Here is a 23163-nt window from a genome sequence, read left to right as displayed (position 1 = left end):
GGGCCTCCATCTTTCTGTGAAGACTGCAGCTGGGAGCAGGTGGTGACGATGGCCTCCTGCAGGCTCCAGCCCGGAGCCGTAAGCTGAATGAATGTCGTTCTAACAGATTTCTGTCCTTTAGTAGGATGGTGTCACTAAGGTCTCGTAATGATTAGGAATTAGATGATCGAAATCGAGGTGTTATACACAGAGCTAAGGTTTTCCTTGGTTTTCACTAATTGCTGGAACCTGACCTGATGTGAAAACACGCGGGAGCTGACGGAGGTCTCTCATTGCCCCGGGGCCTCACCTCCCGGCCACTGGCGTCAGAGGAGCGCGTGCGCACGCGGAGGCGCGTGGACGAAGCTTCCCCCGTGGCCTGGCTGCGTCTGGACTGGCCCTCAGCGGAGGGGCCTGACCCAATGCTCTGCCGGCCAGAGGCCCCCGCAGCGGGGCCACCACCGGGCCCACCGACTCCCCCCTCTCTCCAAAGAACCTCAAAACTAGACTGTGACGCATGGAGAAGGCAGCACAGACTCTTCTCTTACTTCTATTTCTGGTTCTAGAGTTAAGCTACATGCATAATGGGAAACACACGCTTCTCTACCAGAAGCCACAGTTCCCTGCGGCCCGTCCGGCCCTGGCTGGCTTCGGGAGGCGCAGAGCCCGCGGCGTGGCGTGGGGCCCTGTTGCACCCTGGCCCCCGTCCCATCCTCCTCGGCCACAAGGCGGAGGGAGAGAGGCCTCTCCGACTGCTGTCTGGCTGACCCCGAGTCCCCGCTCTAGAAATATCTTGCATAGATTACATACCGCCTTCCCTCAAAGAGCATAAAGTGCTTAGTAAACATAGATTAATGCTCTACCTCATCTTCCCAGGAGACAATCGTGACACGGTGGACTCTGCTAAGAAGGGACCGTGGCCGACTGTCCCTTGGGTCTGAGCTCATGGCGGGTGGCCTGCTTGGCACAGAGGTGCGGCTTTCACCCGCCTTCCCGTGACCCCCTCGGCCCAGTTCCAGGGGGAGAGAACCCCGACAGCACTGTTCCCCCTCACCCGGCTCCCTGTACCACCAGCCACACAAAACGCTGAGCTGTGTCTCCAAGACACACCACACTCAATAGAATCTGACGTTCCATTTTGAGACAAATGGCACTCATTCCAGTTAGCTTCCTGTGAGCCTTCTGCCACTGTGCCATGGAGTCAGCTTAGATCGGGGCGACTTCTCAGTGTCCCCTGCTACAGCGGCCAGCAGCGTGGCCTCAGATTTGAGCACCACCCGCAGCGCTAGAAATAAAAAATGTGCCCTGTGTGGGCTGGGCAGAGACCCGGCCCTGTAGCTGGAGTCTAACATTTGCTTTGTAGTTCCAAAAAATGTTTGTCTTTTTCTTGCCTCTCGGAATCCAAAAACTGTCCCCTCATCCCTCGGTCCTGTGTGCCCCCAGCTGGGTTTCCCGATGGGGACCGGATCGGATCGGGTCCCTGTGGGCGCTGCAGCAGGCCTCTCCCACCCCTCCCCACGGTCCGGCCCCAACCCTCCCTCCTCGGGCCCTGTCCTGGTCCCTCCTCCCTCCTCACACGTCACGTCCACCAGAGGCCCCCCGGAGACCCACTCGGCCTTGGTGGCCCTGGTTCTCGGGCCGCGTGGCCTGGCCAGTGTGTCTCCCGCGTCGTCCGAGGCCGGGAGCCCGTGGCCTCGGCCTGAGGAGCGGGCCAGGCCGCGGGCCCAAAGGGCTGCACACCGAGTGAGGCGGGGGCCGGCGGGGTCTTCGCTTGGCACCGTCACTGTTTATCTGGGGTTACATTCTTGTTAGTCAAAAGAAAAAGGCACGACTGAAAATCACAAGCAGCTGGCTCCTGTGGAAAGGCAGAGGTGTCAATTCAAACGTGGATAATACTGGCAAAAGCTAGTTTTCTGGAGATATAAATACACATGTGGGTCTGGCAATCGGGCGTCGTGGCCAGCGTTAGACAGGAGGCGTGGCGTACAAGACCACCGAGTTGTAGTCCGGGGGCGGGGCGCAGCACGACATCGCCCTCTCCAGCTCGCAGTTGTCGTAGGTGAATCTGCGCCTGCCTGCGGCGCCGTGCCCACAGCCGGGGTGGCAGAGCCCCGACTCCTTGCTTCTACTGGTCACTCTCAAGCTAAAGGGAAAAAGGGAAAAATCAGTAGAATTGATTTCTTGAAATCAAACCCTAAAATCCCCCTTTCTTCACGTGTCATTTGTCCGTCACTCAGAGAGCTGACGGCTTTGAATCCCGTCTCAACCTTTGGTCACACTCCCTCTGTTCCAGAGTGGCCCTGCCCGCTACCGCCAGCACAAGGTGCCGGGCGGAAGGTGCTCCACTGGCTGGGGGTGGGCTGGGGGAGCAGACGATGCGAACCCTGAATTCCATGGGGGGAAATAACTCCGAGACCTGGGCAAAGCCCACCTCGTCCCGGGTGCAGGCTGGAAGATGCTCCCGCCCCCCAAACTCTGACGTCAAGGCCCGAGACCTCTGATCAGCGGACCAGAGGCGCCACCCAGCAGAAGGCCTTTGGAGGGGGCTGCGCCTGGGTCGTCCAGGTGGGCCCTGGAGGCCGCGCGTGCACCCCGCTGAGAGGCAGAGACAGGCGGCCGTGAGCCAGGGCGCCCCGGAGCCCCCAGCAGCTGGCAGAGGCAGAGGACGCATTCTCCCGCGGAGCCTCTGGAGGGAGCACGGTCAGCACCGTGGTTTCGCAATAAATTCCGCTTGTTTTAGCCGTCAGGTTCGTGGTCTGTGACAGTGGCCTCGAAAAGTGAACGCAGCTCCATACCGAAAGCTTGCTGCGCTGCCCGCCACGCCACGCTCGTGCTCTGGAAGAGGACACTTGAAGTCGGGGGCCTGCACGTCACCGACAGGGCTCGAAAGTGAAGAGACGGCTTCTGGGTCCTGTACGTCGCGTGCAGCCTCAGATGGACATGCGGGCAGGGGAGGGGGACCTCCTCGTCCCTTCGTGTCTGCTGACTCTGGTGGTGGGGACGACGACGAGGGGCCTGTGCAGGGCCGCGTCCGGTTGGTCCCGGGCCGGCTCGTCGAGCCTTCGCTCCGTGTTGTGTTTTCGGCCTCCGAGCAGAGGAGACACATGTGGTGTCCTTATTCACGAAGACCCAGACGCACGGGGCCACCTGTCTTCGGTAATGTCCCAAACAGGAAACAGCGCGCGGGGCCCTAGTCTTTCCCGACGCGCCCCCTCACCGGTGCCCCCGCCCCGCTGGGCCCAGTACTCCAAGGGTCGACTCTGGTGCCACCGCGGCACTCGGGGCAAAAGGGCACACGTGCGGCTTCCCCGGAGATGTCCCCGAGTTCGCTCGTGGTGGGTGTGGCGTGCTGTCACCGAGAGGCGTCGGTGGCCCCCTCGGTTTAGCGCGGGGTCAGCAAATACAGCCAGTGCTCTGGTCACCTGTCTGTTTAAACAGCAGCTTTATCGCGATACGATCGACATGCTACACGTCACCTATGTCCGGTGCACGGGTCAGCGCCACCATCACCACAGGCAATGTTCGGACACTTTCATCGTCCCCCAGAAGAACGCCAACCCCTTTCTACGCCCAGTCGCCGCTCCACCCCACGCCTCCCTCCGCCGTCTGCCCACTGTGCGCGTGGCGCTGTGTGACCGGCTTCCACTTAACACCGTCGAGGTCCATGCACGCTGTAGCGGGTCGGTGCGGCGTACTTTTTACTGACACATGGCATCCTGCTGTGTGGGCGTGCTGTGTCATCCGTCCATCAGCTGACGGACGTCCGGGTAGCTCCACTGTGGGTCGTTATGAACCACACTGCTAAGAACCTGTGTGTACACGTGTTTGGGGGGACGTACTTTCCACTTTTGTTCGCACGCATGGAGGGTGGAACCATGGGTCGCAGAGTTAACTCTGCTTGGCACCCAGAGGAGCCGTGAGCCTTGTCCGAGGTGGCTGCGCCCCTATGCGTCCATCCTGCCGGCACTCTGCGTGGTTCTCCCTCCTCCGCACCCTCGCCTGCGCCGGCGTCCTGGTTCTGGCCGTCCAGGGCGTGGGCAGTGGTACCTCTGAGGCTTTGGGTTGCGTTTCCCTTACGACTGATGATGCCATTGCGCAGTGGCCCATGGGTGTGGTCCATGGGGACACAGCCACACCTCCTTGCTTCCGTGCTGTCCAGGGCCGCTCTCATCCGACAGTGTCACGGTGGGGTTGTTTACTCTCTGGCCCCTCAGGGAAAAGTCTGCTGACTTCTGGTCTAGATGCAAGAGGACTGGCTCCGCCGATGCAGGTGGGCAGTGGAGCCAGGAAGGGCAGGAGTGCCCGGCAGGCCCAGCAGTAGCCCCAGGGAGAGACGAGACGGTGGGTGGGGTACACGGCCAGCGCAGGAGGCAGGTGGGGTGCATGGCCAGCGCAGGAGGCGGGTGGGGCACACGGCCAGCACGGGGAGGGGAAAAGGCCTGAGTTATGCCGACCCCGGCCACTGCACAGAGGGAGGGGTGCCAGGACTGCACAGGAATCGGGCCCTCATCTGAAGGGCTGGGGTCTCAGGACAGCACATCTTAGGACGGAGGCCGGCACTGCAACCCGTCCCGTGACATGCTGCGAGCGCGGAGCCGCAGGTGGCCAAGCACGCCTCCATCCACCGCCTGCCCTGCGCCCCGGTGGGCACCAGGCTCCTTTCCACTCTGTGGCATGTGCTGGGCCTGCCTGTTCTCGCTGGAATGTTCCGCACGTTCTCTCTCCTTAAACCCCAGTGCCCTTCCTAGATCTTGGTGCTCATGTGTCTGATTTTATGTCCTCCTTGTTCTTTTTGGGAACACAAAAACGTATTTTCCTGCCATGCCTGAACCCTGTGGTTGAGGAGGGCCCCTAGCTCTCGAGTGCCCTGTTAAACCCACTCCAGCACGGCCCTCACGCCCCACCCACCGGCCACAGGAAGACGCCCCCTCCTCACCTGGTCTTCAGCGAGGCCGGGGCTTTGCTCTCAGTCCATGTGAAGCGCTTCAGCAATGGGGAGGCCAGCAGAGCGCTGTTGTCCGCCCGGTGGCCCTGGCAGGGACAAAGGGACAAGTTACATGTCTTGCTTGGCCCAGAGGGGCCCACACTGAGCCCTGGGGGATGACCTGGGGCGTGCGCATCTGAAGCCCCTCCAGGCCCCATCCTCGCCTTCCACAGCCCCTGCCCCTTAGGACAAAGCATTCCGTCTATACCGACAAGTCTAAACTTTGTCCGTTGCAAGAAATGCCTGTTACCAGTGACTCTGAGGCCCTTCTTCCTGAAGGCGAAGAAGATAAACTTAAACGAAAGGGGCAACTGCAGGTAACAGGAGCATTTTTCACAGTAACTTTTATGCCGTCACTGCCAGAGCACGTGGAGACTGACTCCGGCTGATGGTGACTGGCAGTGAGCGTGCTGCTCGCTGCTCGGTGGCCACGACCCACAGAACTTCTGAGACGCTATAAACATGCGGCTTAATTTCTTCCCCTGAAGATGCAGGGGCTCTCCAGGCCCTTCTCGACCGTGGTTTCCAGCACTCTATTTCCTTGGTTCATCTTTCACGTTGAGTTTTTCGCAGAGTCCTTGGCACTGGGTTAATGCAGCATTCCAGGAAGGGGGGCCACACTGCCCCTGCCACGCTCGAGTCTGTCGCTGGGCTGTGTTCACGCCCGTCAGTAAAGCAGCCTGAGCGAGCGAGGCCAGGCAGGGCCCTGGAAACAGAAGTCTTCCCTGTCTGCTGACTACTGGGAGCCAGTATCTCTGGCCCACTTAGTGGCAAAGGTGTGTACCTGATGTCACGCCGTGAGTGGCAGGGCCCGTGAGGCCCTCCCTCTCCCCACTTATCCTCTCGTCCCATGTCCCAGAGCTTTCAGAGGACAAACTGGTCGAGCCTCTTATTCTCCAGGCTGCGTGCACTGCTCCACCCTGGGTGGCCAGGGAGGAATATGGCTGTCCGGCCTCCAGACGCAGTGGGACGGAGCACAGGCCTAGGCGCTAGGCAGACCCCTTCCAGGCGCTCGGGCCACAGTGTGGCCGCCACTAGCGCAGGTTTGAGGCCCTTTGCTCCTCTGAAAGCGAGGTCCAGCATCGGCAGCCGAGGATGCTGGGAACCCCACGGAGTGTCCTAAGGGACTAAACTGCGACCAGTCGAGGGCTTGGGCCCTGGAGTGAATGCTGAGTCACCTTCCAACTCCAGAGTGACCTGCTTTCGAATGAGGGCCGTGTCACTAAGTCCTGTTGCCGGTCCCCCTGAAACTGCCATTCCAGCCACCACTCATCACCGGCCCCCGCTGACTGCGAGGCGCCAGACTGCTGGAGTGTGTGTGTGGGTGCAGTGTGGCAGACGCTCCTGCTGGGGTGCACTGAGCAGCTTCATGCCACTACTTACGTGGAGCATGGAAGTGGCGACCGGGGAAAGTTCTTCGAAGGTTTTGATTCTTTCCAGGCTCATGAAATGGAAAGCATTCACATATCTAATGAAGAAGCAGATAGAAAAATCAGGACAGGAAATGCGTCCAGCTCCCTTTAGTCAGGAGACCGCGGGCCCTGTATCCCAGCTAAGAGGAACCGAAATGCAGGAAGAAACCCCCTCACCCCCGCGGCTGAAATGCTCCCGCTGTGCCCCCTACAGGTCCTGGCGGCGGTGACACTGCTTCCTCCTGTGGTTGATAATCCACACTGCAGAGTTTTGAGCAAAACCCTGGGGGGCCTGACACACTCGGTGGTGGCATGAACTCTAGGCCCTTATGGAATCGGAAAATGTCGGCCTAGAGGAGCACTGAGTCATCGCCCGGTCTGAACACCCTGCGTGACGAGGGAGAGGCGTGGCTTTGCCACGTGGCTGCCTACTTCTAAAGAGATGTGAGGGGACAAGAGACAAGGCGTCGCCAGGCCGCCAGCTGGCCGAGGACTAGGGCTCCTGGCGCACTCAGCTCTGTGACTACAGACTGGAGAGGGCCGGGCGGTGTTTGCGTGACCTCCTTGTACACTATGTCCCGATGTACTGCTGATCAGGCCACCACATGGTTACTCTCGAGACAAGTTCACCTAGTGACTGAGGTTCTTGGTCTGACACCCTGTCACCGTCCACAAGACCCAATTTTTTAGAGCCTAAAAATAAGCAACACGCTGGAAGGTGTTCCCCGCCCCTCCTCCGACCCGGCCAGTGTATTTAATGCCAGCTAGTTTCCTCATCTTTACGAAATGGATGACTCGACCATTTCAGCTTCCTGGGCCAGGGGAAGTATGAGCAGTGCCGGTGACCTGCGACGCGCCACCACAAACCTGGGCTGGCCACTGGGCATCGGGCCTCTCATGAACAGCTGTCCGTGTTTTCAGACTGCTGCGGCTGCCCCCAGGCCCTCCCGGTGGCCTGCCAGGCTCAGCTGAGCTGCGCTCAGAGCCCTGGGCTGTATCTACTGCAGCTCAAGAGGCCAGAAGACACACGGGGCGGCGCGCGTGCTGGGGTCCCGGCTGGCGGGAACGGGGGTCAGAAGCCGGGCCAGGAGCCACTCTGCCTCTCTCCACTGTGCGGTGCGTGCGAGCTTTCCTCCGCGGGGCCCTGACTCCCCGCGTCACAGGAACAGCAGCATCTCCTCCACAGGGTCGCCCTGAGCACTGAAGGGGCGGGTGCGTGCGAGAGCCTAGCACAGTGCCAGACCACACACAGCAGGTGTGTGTGACTGTCAGCACCAAGTGTGCATGCAACATCCATCACTGTTAGTGCTGGTGTGACACGCGTGTGACCGTCAGTAATGACGTGTATGATACACACGTGACCATCAGTAATGACACATGTGACACACATGTAACCGTTAGTGCTGGTGTGATACACATGAAACCTTCAGTAATGACGTGATACACGTGTAACTGTCAGTAATGACACGTGCAATACACGTGTAACCACCTGATACGAGTTTGACCGTCAGTAACGATGCGTGTGTTATGTAGCTTAGTTCTGGGCACATGTGACACCCAGGTGATCGGCAGCACTGAAGCGCTGACCCCTGCGCCCAGGGTGGGCACTTGGTGAGGGTCTGTCCCCTTCCTCCTCTGTAGTGACGAGAGCTATGTTTATCAGAAAACAATAAAATCCACCTTGTTTAGTTTTATCTAATGTCTCGTGAAAAAAGTCAATGTTATTGAAAAAAAGATGAAGGAATTATTGCAGAATAAGATACACTAAAGAAAAGAAGATGTGTTATTCCTGACCAGATCCTGCTCTTTCTTTTTAAGGGATCAGAGGTGCCTGGGGAAGTCTGCCTATTTAACAATATTGAAGAATTACTGATTCTTTGTCATAACCTTGGTTTGGTCACATAGAAGAATGTCCTTACAAGACGTGTACCAAAGTGTTTAGAAGTGAAGTGTCACAGTGCCTTAAGCTCCCCCTCAAACGGTTCAGCAAAAAGAAAAACATCCGCAGGGAGCGTGTAGACACACACACAGGTGTGGGTAAGGCCCGGGCAAAATCCAGCCAGGTGTTAACTACGGCTGAACCTAGGAGGTGGGCTTTGTCTTTTTGTATGTTTGAAAATTTTATAATATAAATTCGGGGAAAGCAAAGACGCTTACCTGACGTTATCGGAACTTCCAGAATTAAACCTCGGAGCTGAGACCCCTTGCTTGAAGAAGTCCTCGGCGGAGGCGGGGGCTGAGCACGCGAACCCGCCGTTTGCTGTCAGCATGGCGCTCAGTGGGATGTAGTCCTTACCGTCCTAAACGCCAAAGACAGGGCTGTGATGTGCGAACTTGTACTTTAGTCTATTACCGTGAAACTCGTCAGCTAAAACCACGATTCCCACCTCCTCAGTTGTGTTTTGCACAGATAATTCTGCGCGCGCGCGCGCGCACACACACACACTTTTCTACTGCTAACCTCGGGTATTAAAAGCTACTAAAACAAAAGTAAAACACCCTCTTGACTTATATTCAAAGGCGCCTGGCTTCTGGTAGTCTCGATAAACTTAGTGTTACCTGCTGTACGTTGGCTTGAAGCAAGTCGCCCAGCTCTTCCACGAGGTCCACGAACCTCGGCCTCTCCTTGGGGTCTCTGTGCCAGCAGTCCAGCATGATCTGATAGCTGTCGGGCAGAAGCACAGCGGACAGCTGCAGACCGCCCTGCACGCCACAGCAGGGGCGGGCATCGCCCGCGTGGAGGGACGGCGTCTGCCTTCATGTGCGCCCTGCACGTGCAGCGCTCACACATCCATGTGGCCGGGGCCTGCCGGCCACGGACAGCGCGTCTACAGAAGCAGACCGTGCAGAGCCCGCCACGGCCCAGGACCTTCGGAGCCCCTCGTCCCCGCAGCGGGAGGGTGATCTTGCGTGAGGGCAGCTGAGCTGTTGGGAAGGGGACCGGCAGCGGTCGCGGTCACACGGGGCGGAGTGTTCCCTGCCCGTCAGAGCAAGACAGCACCGTGACTGGGAAAAGCCAGCATGGACACAAACATCCACTGGCAAACAGTCTGCCGTGCTTGGCACAGGCGCAGGCTGTGGTGGAGGCTGGCGAGGGCTTCTTAATAAGTGCCCCGTTCCACTGAGCTCACAGTGGACACCGGAGAAGCCCTGTGCTCGGGCCTTGGTCGCCTCTGGGAGGTGGGTGTCCCCGTCGAGAGTGAGTGCCATCATGGGCTGTGTGCTGTGTGCATGTCCCCACGTGGGGCTATCCCCACCTCCCGCCCCAGCACGTCAGAGCTTCTGGACACACCAGTGTCTTAGGGTCACGGAAGCTGACTCTCGTCCTGGGAATTAAACGTTGGCAGGGTTCCCATGGGACTCCTCTGCCGTCCCGCTATGCAGGGCCTGGGCCCCTCCTGGCTGTGTCCGCGGGGGCGAGGGTCCCCACGCGCAGGGCTGAGGGTCCGCGTGGGGCCGAGGGTCCCCATGCGCAGGGGCGAGGGTTCGCGCGCCGGAGGCCTGCTCCACGCTGCCTCAGCATGGATTCTCTTTGGGCTCTTTGCTCTCCTCCGGAGTCGTCGCTGGGTCAGACCCCAGCTGCGGGCAGAGACCTGGTCTCCACGCCGCTCCCCGGCGCAGGGCCCAGCTGTGAGCACTCGGTAGAGACGGCTGAGGGACCCAGACTGATCTCCGGAAGAACAGAGCTGCCTTCCACGAGCCCTAGGCTGTACTGCGACACCACGGGCCATGCTGGACCTGCGTGTGGCTCGGACAAGCCCCAGAAACTCCGGCCCTGGCCGCGTCTGAGCCATGGGCTTTCCAGTCTCACCGGCAGCCCAGGCGTCCCTTAAGGATAGCCCTGTTTTGTGTCCACGAATACGAAGTGGCAGGTGAAGACAGAACATAGGAAGGCTGAACAGAGAGGAAGGGAGACTAGCGGGGGAGGAAAGAGAGAAGTAAAGGGGAAACTGCAGGCCACGTGATCTGCAGACTTTACAAGCCGATTCTGAGCAGCACGGCAGAGGCAAAGCTCCAGTGAAGAGAAGGCACAGCAGGTGTGTGGTGCGCATGAGCCACACGTCACAAAGCGGTGACTTGGAACAAGCGCGGCCACCGCTGGGACTCGAATCTGAGCGGCGGCTCTCCCGGACGCCTGCCACAACGTCATCAGCACCAGGAGGTGCGGCCCGCAGCTGCCCCGGACACTTTGCCGATGTTGGCAAAGCCCTAACAGCAAAACTGCCGTTCAGTAAACCGGTTCTGAGAGGCCGACGGTGTGGGCCGGGCGGCTAAGGCTCCGAGTTAACCCGGGGAGAGACTTCTAGGCGCCCGGGGCAGTGGTGGCACCACGTGGCTTTCAGGCACCCTCCGTGGGCACTGGTCTTCCAATGCAAGCTTTCCTCGAAAGGGGCACTGAGGTTCTGCTTTCTGACGAGCACCCAGGAAGCAGCTGTCTCAAGTCTCTGAGTGAGGGACGGGGACTCCTAAAGACCACTTGTCCCAAGCGCAGACTCTCCTGCCTTTGTTCAAACTGGCTGCGGGGGCAAGACCCTTCTCAGAAGATGACGGTGGCTCCCTCCTGCCCTGTCCTTCACGACTGTGCTGACTCTGCCTGCCTCCCAGGGGGCGTGGAGCGGGTCAGGTGCTTCCGAGGCCCGTGAGGGCCCTTTGGTGAGTGTGACGTGTGGGCCTCCGTCAGGTGCCATCGCGCTGGGGCTCGATTCACAGTCATGGAGGAGACTGGGAGCGAGGTAACTCTACCTCTGGGAGACACAGGATGGGGGCTGCAGCGCCCAAGGTCCCTAACTGTCCCTGACCAGCAGCGCCTCAGAGGGAGGGCTCAAGGCTCTTGCTCCATTCAGGCCGCGTGGGCCGGCCTGCTGATGACCAGAGGTCTGAAGTGGCGTTACGACAGATCCTGCACCATCCCTTAGGGATCTCATTTTAAAGTGAGTTTACATATTTGCTGATTTGTTGAGATCAGTGCAAAATGTAGTCTGCAGACAAAACTCTGGGAACCCTCACCCCAAGACGCATGGCTGTGGCAGAGGCTGGCCTGTTCCCCGCGTACCGCATTCAAGCCTAGTGCTCCCAGGCTCTTTGTCGCTAGATTCTTGGAGATCACCGGAAGAACATCAAACGCCCACAGAGACGATCTACAGAAGGAAGCCAGGGCAGGACAGACCTGACCCGGCCGTGAGAGGAGGGAGGAGGGTCTGCCCCCGCTGGCCTCAACCCGCATCGGGTCACCCCGGGCAGGCGGCCTGGCGGGGATCCCTGGGCCTCTCGGCAGAAACCAGCGAGGTGGACCCTCTACGACTACGTGCTGCTTTTATTTTGATTCTTGGTTTCTGATTGCCAGATTCCACTTCTCTTGCCTAAAATTCAATGCAAACCATCTCAGCAAACACCAAAGGAAAAGAAAAATAAAAACGTTCACTGCTCATTCCGTTATCAAAAGACTTCTGACTAAACGGGCTCCGGGCGGAAAACCAGGGACTCACGTGGAAACGCTGGGCATCCTGAGCAAACGAGATTACGAGGTGAAGCTGCCCCAGGCGTGCTCAACCCCACAGCCCTCCTGGACCTGTGGGAAGAGCTTCCTGTCCGGCTGTCGCCCAGGCTCCCACGTGCGCACCACTTTAGGCCAAGTTCGCGTCCCAGAATCCCAGTTCTGAGAGCTGCACTTCATCCTCGCCCGGGCAGCTTTCAAATGCCCAAGAATGGCTGAAGGTTTGAGCTCTGGCCTTCTGTACAAATGTTCCTGAAGCTGCTGCTTACTTTTCATCTCTAAAATAAACCCCCAGATCTGAGGAACGGCTCTTCTCCCTAGGGGCTGCGTGGGGTGTAAGCCCTACTTGGGAGACTGTTTATGTGCAGACTTGGGGGTTTGGTGAAGTCCAAGGAGCTTCTTCTCCGAAGCTGGTGGGACTTCCTGCCTCCAGGGTTATTCTGGACCAGCGGCTGGGTGCGAACTGGGAGCAGGCCCTGCAGGTTGTGTGCACTGCTCTGGGCCCTGGCGTCGGGCTGGGTGTGCTTAGCACACAAGCAATGTGGCAAATCGCTTAGGTGTTCTGTGCCCTGCTTTTCTCATCTGTGAAATGAGATGATACCAGTACCTACTTTATAGGGCTGTTATGGGCACCGGGAAAATTAATATAGGTTAAAAGTGCTAAACACAGTACCCGGCACTTAATAAGCACTAAAGAACTGTTTAGTCAAGAAACATCGTTAAATGCTGCTACTTAATGACTGCGGTTACGACTATTGCTGTTAGTGGTAGAGAACTTTTGTGATTTTCAGATTTTGTGAAAAGTGGATGGAAACATTTAATTTGAAGCACGAGTGGACACGTTAGAGAAACATTTCTTCTAAGGAATGTGGAATGTAGTTCTCATTTAACGGTCCTGTCGTCTGGGAGTCCAGTCCAAGGGACTGCCTTCCTAATCTGCTCTGCCGCTTAGCTGAAGGAGGACAAGTCAGTTCACTTCTCAGAGGCTTAGATTCATCGCTCATCGAATTCAGACTGACAGACCTGCCTGCTCCTCAAGGCTGCTGGGAACTTCAAATGAGGCGGTGGGGGCGGGGGCCACTTAGACAACCCTCAAGTGCAAAGCGGTCTCGCTTTAAACCGGATCGCTTGGGCTCTCTGCATGCAAAACCAAGTGAGTAATTATGAACTCTCAGTGCGGCCCTGGGCTCGTGTATCTGTCCCCAGCTCTCAGAAGGGAGCCTTGCCTCAGGCTCCCGGCACACCACGTGTGACAGACAAGAGCAGGTCCCTCTTCCCCGCTGCCCCAGGCTGCTTCCTAACTCTGCCTTCCCAGCCTCAGTCCCATCTGCCTCATTCTGGGTCTGACCTGGTCTTATCCTCAGACATGAAGGAAAGAGACGGCCACCTTGCACTCAGGCCAAGCCCACACTTCCTTCGTTCCCTGACCCCTCCCCAAAGGCCACCACAGGGCTGTGACAGGACCCCAGTGTGTGGGTGGGGCAGGGAGGGCCGCCTGCCAGCTCAGGAAAGGAGGTGCTGCCCAAGTCCTTGTCAGCAGCTCAACACAGCTGCAAGTGTCATCGCGTTCCTGCCCAACACTCAAAGGACGAGACATCCACAGAGCGTCAAGAAGAGAGCGTCTGAGAGGCGGGCCAGCGCTGAGCCATGAGGGAGCCTTCGCCCAGAGGCTGCCACCTGCCTGGAGCCACGGGCCACGTAGCAGGCAGCGCTGCATGCTGCAGGCAGCTGCTGAGCCGGGTCCTAGGGTGGGTCCGTCTCTTCCCTCCCCCGCTCTGGGAATCTGAGCTGGGCTGATTGGCTCCCATGTGGTTTGGTTCCTGGGTGGCCTGTTAGTTTCACCTGGATTCACACTCAGGAACTGAATTTCTCACTTCGGTTCCCAGCCAGAGGCCTTGAAAAGTCATGTCAGTGGTCGAGAGAGGAAACAGGTGAGGGTGGATCCGGGACAATGTGCCTCACTCTGGGAAGTCCTCCCTGCACACCTGTCCAATGGGGCTCCGCAGGACTAGAATTCTAAAACCCAACGAGCTCCCCCCCAGGAGTTCTGTGGGGCGAGCGCTGTGGGTGGGGCCAGGGCGGCCAAGGACTCACATGTCAGGAGTCGCGTACTCGGGGGCCCGCATCCTCACGCCTTCCTTCAGGCGGCTGCAGAAGTCCTCGTCCACCTGCACGCCCGGGTACGGGGACGCACCTGCGGGGACGACCGAAACACAGGGCGATCAGCGCTGATGGCCTAGTGACAAGCGGCCAGTGATGGGGATGGGTCTCCACGCATGGCACCACCTGCAGTGAAGCTCGACAAATCCTCACTAGTGACACAAGGTCGGTCGGGGACCCGCGGTGCTGGTTGTGACGCCCCCGGGCCATTCCCAGGGCTGCTCCTTCCTCTGAGGGGACCCTGTCCTGTACTCTAAAGCAACTCTAAAGAAGTCCCACCATTAGAAACTCTTTCCTTGTGTTAATGAGGCTCTTTTTAAAAAGCCAGTGGACCGAGCACTGTGGCTCACTCGCACCTCTATGACTGTCACTCACTACTTTCTTGTCATCGTCCACAGAGCCGGGGACTCGTTGCTATGCCCGGCCTGAGCCCCAGGAGGCTGTATGGGGTGGGGCGGAGGACCGGGCGTGGCCAGAGGGGCCTGGGCTGCCTGTCCAGGATGCCCATGAGCCCCTTCCAGGCTCCTGGTCCCCGTCCTGGCCCTCGGACCTCCGCCACCTCCGCATGTGTTTGTCTGCACTCTCGAGTGACTGCTGCTGGTAGGAAGCAGCTGGGAGGCGCACGGCGCTGGCACTGTGTCACTGTGGGGCCGCCGTGGCCGCCAAGCTGCTTTCAAAGAGTGGAAGCAACAGGTGCCTGTCATCGAAAGCAGAGGAATGGTTTTCACACATTACAGGAAACCAGGGATGTTACGGGGCGACTTCTATTGGTTCTGAAAGGCCAATTTTTGGCAAAGTGCAAACGCCTGTTGGCTGGACCCCACACGAGGGAGGCCTCGGAGCGGCGGCGTGTGTCTGCAAGCTGACGTGGGCTCCGTGCGCCTGGGGCTGGACCAGGTTCCCAGCCACTGGCCGTGGACGCTACTGGAAGCAGAGTAAACAGTGTCCCAGCGTTCACGCTGCATGAAGTGGGTCCGAGGCTCACAGCTGACAGCGGCCGCGCTGCTAGCAGCACCGAAGGCCTCATCATTGACACTAGCTGAGCTGGCTCGGTGCGGCCTTTCGTCAGAGATTCTGAGGGGACGCGGGCAGGGAAGAGGGCAGGGTGGTAGGAATCGGGGTGTCTGAGGAATCAGGAGGGGGAAAAGGGTGGAGGAAGGAGGAGCCAGACTGGCCAACGGGGAACCCGACTTCAGATTTCCTACTGGTCCACCCCGCTGGGGTCCGTGGGAAGCCTCCCGCCCCATAGGGGCGCACACCCCTCACGCGGGTTCTCCGTGGACCCATGCCTCCGGACGGCTTTCGGCTGCCTGGATGCTGACCTCAAGCTCGGGTCCACCCCAAGGACCCCTGACAGACGTTCGGTCCTGGGCTATGCGACCTCTTCCTCCCCCAAAGTTACCTAAGGAGAAGATCTCCCACAGCAGAACTCCGTAAGACCACACGTCGCTCTTGGTGCTGTAGATTTTGTCAAAGATAGATTCAGGAGCCATCCATTTCAGAGGAAGTCGAGTCTAGAAAAGGGCAAGGGGGCCTTGAGCAGAAGGACATGCAAACAAAGCACATTCAACCCGAGCGCCCGTGGGTCACCTCCCAGATAGCACTTGGCCCAGAAATCACTTCCTAGAGCAGTTACGGTTTCCTAACATAGAACACTCCTACGACACGCAGGGTCAGCCTGCGAGAGCTGCGGGCCACACTGATTCCCATGAAGATAACACGTGTTCGGGGAGCCCCTCCCACGTCTGGCATGCCTGTAAGAAATTTATGTCCCCCGAAACACTCGCACTCCACAGGGACCTGAGAAAGAGTGATCTGAATTAGAAGACAGCCTGAAAATTGAATTCCAGGGATTTTTCCTAAGAAAAAGGATTCTGAAAGGCATTCTTATGTAAAAAGACCGGGTTTTAAAAGTCATTGAGTGGGGGGAGTGGGCAAAGGCACAGGGAAGAAGGAAGGTGACAGACAGACAGCATTTAGGAGTGCATGCGGCTGGCTGTCAAGTGTGCACACATACTTCAGCTCTCTTCCAGGCAGCAAGAACCCCAATGAGACAGGCCTTGCCACTCTAGATGGATGGGAATCGACAGGAAGTATGGGACAACAGAGAGACAATGAGAAAAACACGAGGGGGAGGAGCAGGGAGAGGCTGAGACACAGACGGACAGAAGAGGAGGACAGACGGACACGTAGGTAAATGCCATCTTTGCAAATCGGGACTCCCCAGGAAAGTGGGGTTTTTTTCCTTTTATGAAGTGAAGACTGTGGAGCCATGGTTCTCAGAGTATTGTCTGGGGACCAGCTGTGCCAGCGGCGCCTAGAAACTTGTTTAGAAAAGCAAATTCCCAGGCCCCACCAAGACTTACTGAGCCAGAATTTCAGGGGTGGGGCCCCACAAACGGTAGTTTAATAAGCCCTCTGGGTGGTCTGTATGCTCACTGAAGTCTGAGAACCACTACTGCAGAGTAATCGGCTAGGCCCAGACACAAGCTCAAACCCTCAGGGTGTAGGCCAGAGAAGAGAGGGCACAGGAGGTCACCCACAAAAGTGAAACATAACACTCCGTCCAAAAACAAGCAGGGAAGAGAAGCCAGTGCGAGCCAGCCGGGGATGCCGGGCATGGAAGGCAGATGCTGGAGTCAAACGGTTTCCTCTCTAGCAAGATAATGCTACTCCGCCCCCGCCCCCGCCCCACCCTTTCCTGAGCGCTATACACCTGCTGAAGCCATCAGTGGGTTTATTTGAGGGAAGAGTCCAGGCTGTTCTTTCCCGTGGTTCAGAAAACTCCCACGGGAGTCCGAGGGAGGTGCCGGTGTGGTCCCGCCGAGGCCCCACTAAACACTGCTCAGGCTGGCCATCTCGGGCAGCGCTGCCCAGAGGACAGGGACCAAGCCAGGAGGGAGGGAACAACGGAATGAGAAGACGGTGGCCTTTCGGAGCCCCACGCAAGGGCTCCCTGGAACACAGCCGCCTGGGCTGCTCGTCTTCACAGAAAGCACGTGACGGCTTTCGGGGCCCACTGCCGAGGAAGTGTGAATGTTTACCAAGGGCTCCGGTCTGCGGCTTAAAATGACAGGGTATAAATGAGCCAAATAAACAACGAACCGACTTACATCTCCTTTTCTCACATAATCGGGGTTCTTATAAATATCCCGGGCGAGGCCAAAATCACAAATCTTCACCACATTGTTCTCAGATAAAAGAATATTTCGTGCTGCCAGGTCCCGATGGATGCACTATAATAAAACAGTTGCATAATCAATGCGTTTCCTTAATCTGACTGACTAATTTCCTGCGGCTTCTGTGTGTCATTATTCTTCTCCACTTGAGCATCCGTCACCTGACAGAAGCAGCCCCCAGCGCCCACAGAACTGCCACGGACACGAAGCGCCTCTTTACAAACGTGGCCTTCGGACGCCCCGAAGGCGAGGCGTAGCCCGAGCCCGCTCTGCCACGCCTTTGCGGGACAGCACCCTGACCAACGAAGCTGGCAGGGACTTCTCCCTGGAGCAAAACCACCCGCAGCCTTTGATCCCAAGCTGTGGCGCTCGGCGGCGACCTGGCTGCGGTTTGCGGGAGGGCAGCGCGGAGCACGGGGCCCAGGTTTCTCCAGTCTGAAACCCAGGATGGCTTCTCCTGGAGCTAAGTACCTAAGACGCGTTGCGGTCGAAAGCCCTCACTCGCATCGGCGTAAAGGAAGGCGTTCGCCACGTTCACTACGTTTAAGGACATGAGTGCAAGCAAATACTAGGAAATGCGATTTAGAGCGAACTCGTGTTTGTCCACACGAGAGTGGATTTAGAGCGAACTCGTGTTTGTCCACACGAGCGTCCACGTGTCCAGGCTTGGCAAAGAACAACAGTAAAGAGCAAGGCTGACCTTTCTGGAAGACAAAAACTCCATGCCTCTGGCCACTTGAAAACTGTAAGAGATCAGATCTTCCATAGTGATGGGCTGCTTGTAGAAATCGTCAGAATCTGGAAATCATTAAAACCGTAGCTGTTTGTAACGGTGCTTGTTACTCCGCCAAATCCCATATTGGAACAATGTGAGCAAAACATAAAACCAACCAACAAGTGGATCAGAGTTCATTTTCAAGAGCATCTGAGTTTCAGTAGGAATATCAGAGATTCTTCCAGGCCTCCAGCCCGTTTTAGCAGAGTGGGGGAAGGGGAATGAGCCATTAAGACAAAAGGCCCGAGGGGAGACAATCTACAGCTCCCTGTCAAAATTAGCAACCCTGAAAATAATCTTAATTCAAATCTTATCTGCTTGGGACATTGCCCTCCAAGTCTCCCGGATGTTTATTAGGCTGATAAATAAAAAAACATTTCAGAGATGCACAGTATGTTGTAAAAATATCTCCGACTGTAGGACAGGAAGGAATTAATACCTACCCTCCTCTTCCTCGACATCACTCAGACTTTTATCTTCCTGAAACCCGGAGCTCGCAAAGCTCTCACTGCTGGTGACACTATCTAGTCTTTGTTTCTTGACTTGCTCCAAGTCTGGCTCCATTTTTTCTTTCTTAGGCTCCACGTGTAACGCTGCATCCTTTGAACAGACCGAGAGGGACATGGATGAAAGGGAGTGCCACCGGGGAAGACAGTCAGTCCCTCGAGCTGGCAATCGCCCCTGTTGAGAGAATGTCATTCCACAAAAAGGACAGTGAATTAGCAGCAAGGGCTTTATGATGGGCAAGCACCTGGCCACTCCTGGGGTCGTGGAGTCTATTCTGCTCTTGACCGGGCTTCTAGACCGCACGAGGTAGGACATGTGAGTATTAACAGCAACTGGCAGTTACTGAGCGCTGACTCTGTGAGCCAGGATGTTAAGGATCTCAGGCGCATTTTCTCATTTAATCTTTCCAACAGTTTTATGCTGTAGTTCTTATATACGAAGAAACAACTTCAGAGAAGTCAAGGAATCAAAGCGACATGCAGCTAGTGAATGGCAACGCTTGAGCCCAGGTTTTGCCAGCTCTAGTCTGTGCCCGTAACCGCTTTTCCATACCATGGGCCGCCTTGTGAAAGATGATGTGACGGGCAGGAAAGGGTGCCTAGTGAACCTGGGCCTTCACTTCGTAATCCCTGTGGGGAGTAATGAGGGCCGTGGCTACCAATTCCTTTAGTCTCCTTGGGGAAGGGGGAGCAAGAACATTTCTTTTTCTTTCCTCCAGTGAAAATAAAAGATACGGCTTGATCCTAATGGGTAAAAACAGCCTCTCGGCCTGGATGGGGCATCCAAGCCCCAGTGTATAACCTGGCTCTTCCAGTACCCATGTGACCTGGGGCAAATCGCCTTACTTTTCTGAGTTTCATCTTCCTCACCTGAAAAGCTCTATCATCTGTTATGTTTTGACTCATAGAAAAGGAGTTCTTGGTTTTGGGTGTTCGTGTGGAACCCGAAAAGATTTTTATCACATTTAGTAATTCCTCTAACAACCACGACAAGAGAAACTTAGTTCTCCCAGTGGCTCCGTGACAGGACCATGTATCTAGGCTCAGTTCTGCTAGATGCCAGTATTGAAACGGGCTGAGAGGAACTAGGCTTCAGTGGTTTCCCTTGATCCTCCAGCACGGTGTGGCAGTGGCAGAGTTAAGATTAACCAGGCTCGCAGGTCCTGCCTTGGCTTTTCCTAGAAATGTCACCAAGTAGGAGTGATCCCTCCACTAGAGGGCACAGTGGGAGCAAGCAGAGGACAGAGGTAGCTTCAGGAGGGCCAGCCTGACCAACTCTGAGAGTGTGGTGGTGGGTACTGGGCTCCTAGCCATCCCCGCCCTCCTGCCCCGCCCCAGAAGAGACCTTCCTGTGCTGCAGGAGGGGAGGCAGGCCTCCAAGTAAACATCCACCGCCACCCAGGTGACCTACCTGAGGACACGTAAAGAATATAACCCTTTGTTATTGCATCTTCCTGAGGCAGTTAGGTTTGATTCCGCTCAGTTGGGGCCTGGAGTTTTATTTTTCACAGGATCGTCCCCAGGACTGAAGGCAGCAGCGGGAGAGTGCGGGCAAGGGCGTCAGGGAGAAAAGTGCTCAACGGGTCCACTCACGCTCAGGTCTGTGACCACGCTTCCTGGGGCGTGTCACCAGTGACTGTAACTCACGCTCCCTCGCCCTCTTCCTGACTCCCAATCAACGGTACCTTCAGCTTTGCTTATTGGTAACCTCCTCTGTTAAATAAAGGTTGATGTACTGAACTTTTGGGACTCCGGCAGACTATAGTGGATCTATTAAAACGATATTTAAGGATCCTGGCGAATTTAGTTGGAAAATGAAATATCCCATTTCTATTTGGCCTTTGGTTTTCCTTTCACCTTCTCTTTACATTCTTTTAGGTTTCAAATATGAAATACAGCCATGTGTTTTCCACGAAAACACTAGGCTCCACCGACAGGGAGGCGAATCATTAAATATAGCCAGAGGAGGAAGCAAACTCTTCAAAACAAAGGACGCACAAACCCAAACGTTCCATCCTGCCCCGGTCCCTGGGGTGTTCTGCTGGCTTAGTTCTTCCTGAAGCTAGGCCAGGATTTCAGGACTGAAGGGCGTTTGCACTCTTAGCTCAGGGCACCACTTTCCACTTTTTCTTGTTTTTTTTTTTTTCTTGTTTTTTTTTTTCCTCCTTGTCCAATGTAGCACACAGAAAAAGCATTGGAAGGGGAGATAAGAGAGCCGGGTTCTTTTCCCCCGGCTTCATCTCTTGGTAAGTATGTGTCCTTAAGCCAATCACTTGAACTAGCTGATCACAAGTATCTCTCTCAGCTTTAAGATTCTAGTTATGAGAAAGCGTGGTTTAAAGTTGGGTAAAATACAGTCTAGAACACCTACCTGTGTGTCTTTGGCTGGATCAAAGCTAGAGAGATGAGAGGATGGGCCAGCTGTCCAGCGGCTCCTATTTGTGTGCCACCTGATGACTCTCGCCCACGTGACAGAGATGGGCACCATACGTGGATGTTGGACACTTGATTCATTACACAGATCGAATAGGTCAGTGGCATTGAGTTGGACCCACCCAATCTTTCTATCTCCATGAGTCAATAATGATGACCATGATAGTTACTGTTACTTCCATTTGATAAATGAGAAAGTGAAATTTAGCAGGACTGAGTACCCTGAGTACCACGGTCTCAGATTTCATCACTGTTAGAGACAGGATTCAAACCCAGGAGGTCTGACTCTGGAGTCTGATGCTTAACCTCCACACTACATTGATTCACCACCAACATTGCTAATTATCAGTTAATAATGTCGAATTGTCTCCCAAGCTTCTCCGGCCCAGAGAAGGCAATGACATGGTTGCCGTGGGTCACACTGGCAAAGCTTTACTAAACTCTTGAACTTGGTTTGCCTTCAGTACTTGGACCCATGTGTTCCTTTTACTAAATACCTTTACTCTAGTGGATAAGACTGATTTGGTGTCTGTATACGGGTGACAAGGGTGGTGAGGGTCGAGGGAAGTGGGAGAAAGGGCTGTAGGAAGAGGAGAAAGTGATTTCTTGGGCCCTATCATCGGTCTATTGTTGACTGTGAAGTCAGTTGATTGAGTCATAAATTCCTGTAATCTAATAAATGGAGACGATTATATTTGCTATCATCTTTTAAGAAACAAATAACTAAGTGATTTGTGTGTGTTTCTATATATCTAGAGAGAGAAAGAGAAATAAGGTTATCAAGATGATCTGATAGATATTTAGATAGATGGCTAGTAAATTTTAACCCCTGATTATCGCTGCATACACTAAGATCAAATATTCTCTGTGCTGTCCAGTGTGTGATATATAACGAAAACATTTTAAAGAGATAAACAATTTTAAAAGAGTGTGATATATAAGCATGGAAGGAAAAAACAGAAAAGGAGGAAAAAGCAGAGATTGAGTTTTAAGCTTAGTCACTGATGGAAAAATATAGGTTTCTCTTGCTTTATGCTGCTATAGCCGAAATGGAAACTCATTGCTATCTTTCGAAACCTCCAGCCGCAAAATTCCTTACCTTGTTGAGAAAGAATAAGTCTCGTTTGCTCTTGAGGTAGTTGGATAGGTTCCCATATTTGCAATATTCCACGATCACCATCAGGGGCCCTGTAGCCAAAACAGCATATGCTCAGCCACGCCAAGCCAGTCAGCTATTTGCCAGCCATCAGCGGGTCTCAGAAACCTCAAAACGACTAGTCTTTATATTAGTGGGACCTAGAGATGCAACTTAGGGTGAGAGATTTTTTTCAGTTTAATCTGAGAAGGAGTTTAAAAAATACAAAAGGAATAAGAGACGACTGTGGTTCAGGGAGAAGCAGAAAGAGTAGAAGGAGAAACAACTGAAGAGGGGAGGAGCCAAAGCTGGGGCTCCGGCTGTAAGTGCCAGCCACACGCTCTTCTGTGAGTAGAGGGGCCTCAGGACACTGTCACCCACCCCATTGTTAAGCAGCTTAAGAAGGGCTAAAGCAGGGACCAAACTTTTTTGTAAAGGACGGGACAGTAAACATTTTAGGCCTCGCAGGCCATATGGCTACTCGCTCTGCCTTGGTAGTGTCGAAGCAGCCACAGCCGACAGTACAAATGAGTGACTGTGCTCAATAACCCCTTATAAACACGCCAATTTGAATTGCACCCACATTTCGCGTCACAAATATTACTCTTTTAAGTCCCCCCCCCAACTATTTAATAGAGTCACACTAAGCTCAGAGGCTGACCCCATCGTCTCCTGGGTCTTGGTCAAAAGGAAGCAAGAGGATTGGGTAGGAAGAAACACCCAGCTGCACCGCGAGTCCCACGCGGTGCGCTGAAGGCCGGGCACGAGGCCCGCCGCGGGCCGCAACTTCTGGTTCCGGGTCAAAGCGGGATGACCCGGAACTGTTCGAGCAGGCGGCCGCCCGCGTTCTGTGAGCCTGCGGCCCTGACGGCCTAGTTCCCCTGAGCTCCCAGAGGCCGAGGCCGGCCCAGTAGAGGGGTGTTCAGTCAGTCAGGACTTCGCTGGTTTAAAAATGCAAGTTAGAGACCCCGACGGCACCTGTTCCCTCCGGGTTACAGAATAAGAGGTGGCTTCCAGTGGTTCCATGACTCCCCGCCACCCGGGAGAATTCGGCGCGTCCCGGGTACCTACCTGGGGGCCAGCAACCCTCGCGTTTCGGGGGGAAG

The 23163-nt window shown here is 55.7% G+C and overlaps 1 protein-coding gene across 1 annotated transcript in view; it reads right to left on the bottom strand.

The window, feature by feature from the left end:
* Positions 1-1745: 1745 nt before the first annotated feature.
* Positions 1746-23163, bottom strand: part of FLT1 (fms related tyrosine kinase 1) — a 105130-nt gene continuing 83712 nt past the window's right edge. Inside the window, exons 14-24 of the mRNA XM_023530708.1 lie at positions 22022-22110; positions 18427-18583; positions 17909-18006; positions 17143-17265; positions 15432-15543; positions 13964-14063; positions 8935-9040; positions 8533-8675; positions 6347-6431; positions 4916-5010; positions 1746-2122 (exon numbers count right to left, since the gene is read on the bottom strand). Coding sequence (XP_023386476.1) covers positions 1945-2122; positions 4916-5010; positions 6347-6431; positions 8533-8675; positions 8935-9040; positions 13964-14063; positions 15432-15543; positions 17143-17265; positions 17909-18006; positions 18427-18583; positions 22022-22110 — 1286 coding nt within the window. The 3' untranslated portion in view covers positions 1746-1944. The remainder of the gene's footprint in view (positions 2123-4915; positions 5011-6346; positions 6432-8532; positions 8676-8934; positions 9041-13963; positions 14064-15431; positions 15544-17142; positions 17266-17908; positions 18007-18426; positions 18584-22021; positions 22111-23163) is intronic.

This window comes from Pteropus vampyrus, unplaced genomic scaffold (assembly GCF_000151845.1).
Source record: "Pteropus vampyrus isolate Shadow unplaced genomic scaffold, Pvam_2.0 Scaffold52, whole genome shotgun sequence".
NCBI classification, from domain to species: Eukaryota; Metazoa; Chordata; class Mammalia; order Chiroptera; family Pteropodidae; genus Pteropus; species Pteropus vampyrus.
The sequence above is the reverse complement of the archived record's forward strand: the minus strand, read 5'-3'. Positions and strand labels throughout refer to the sequence as shown.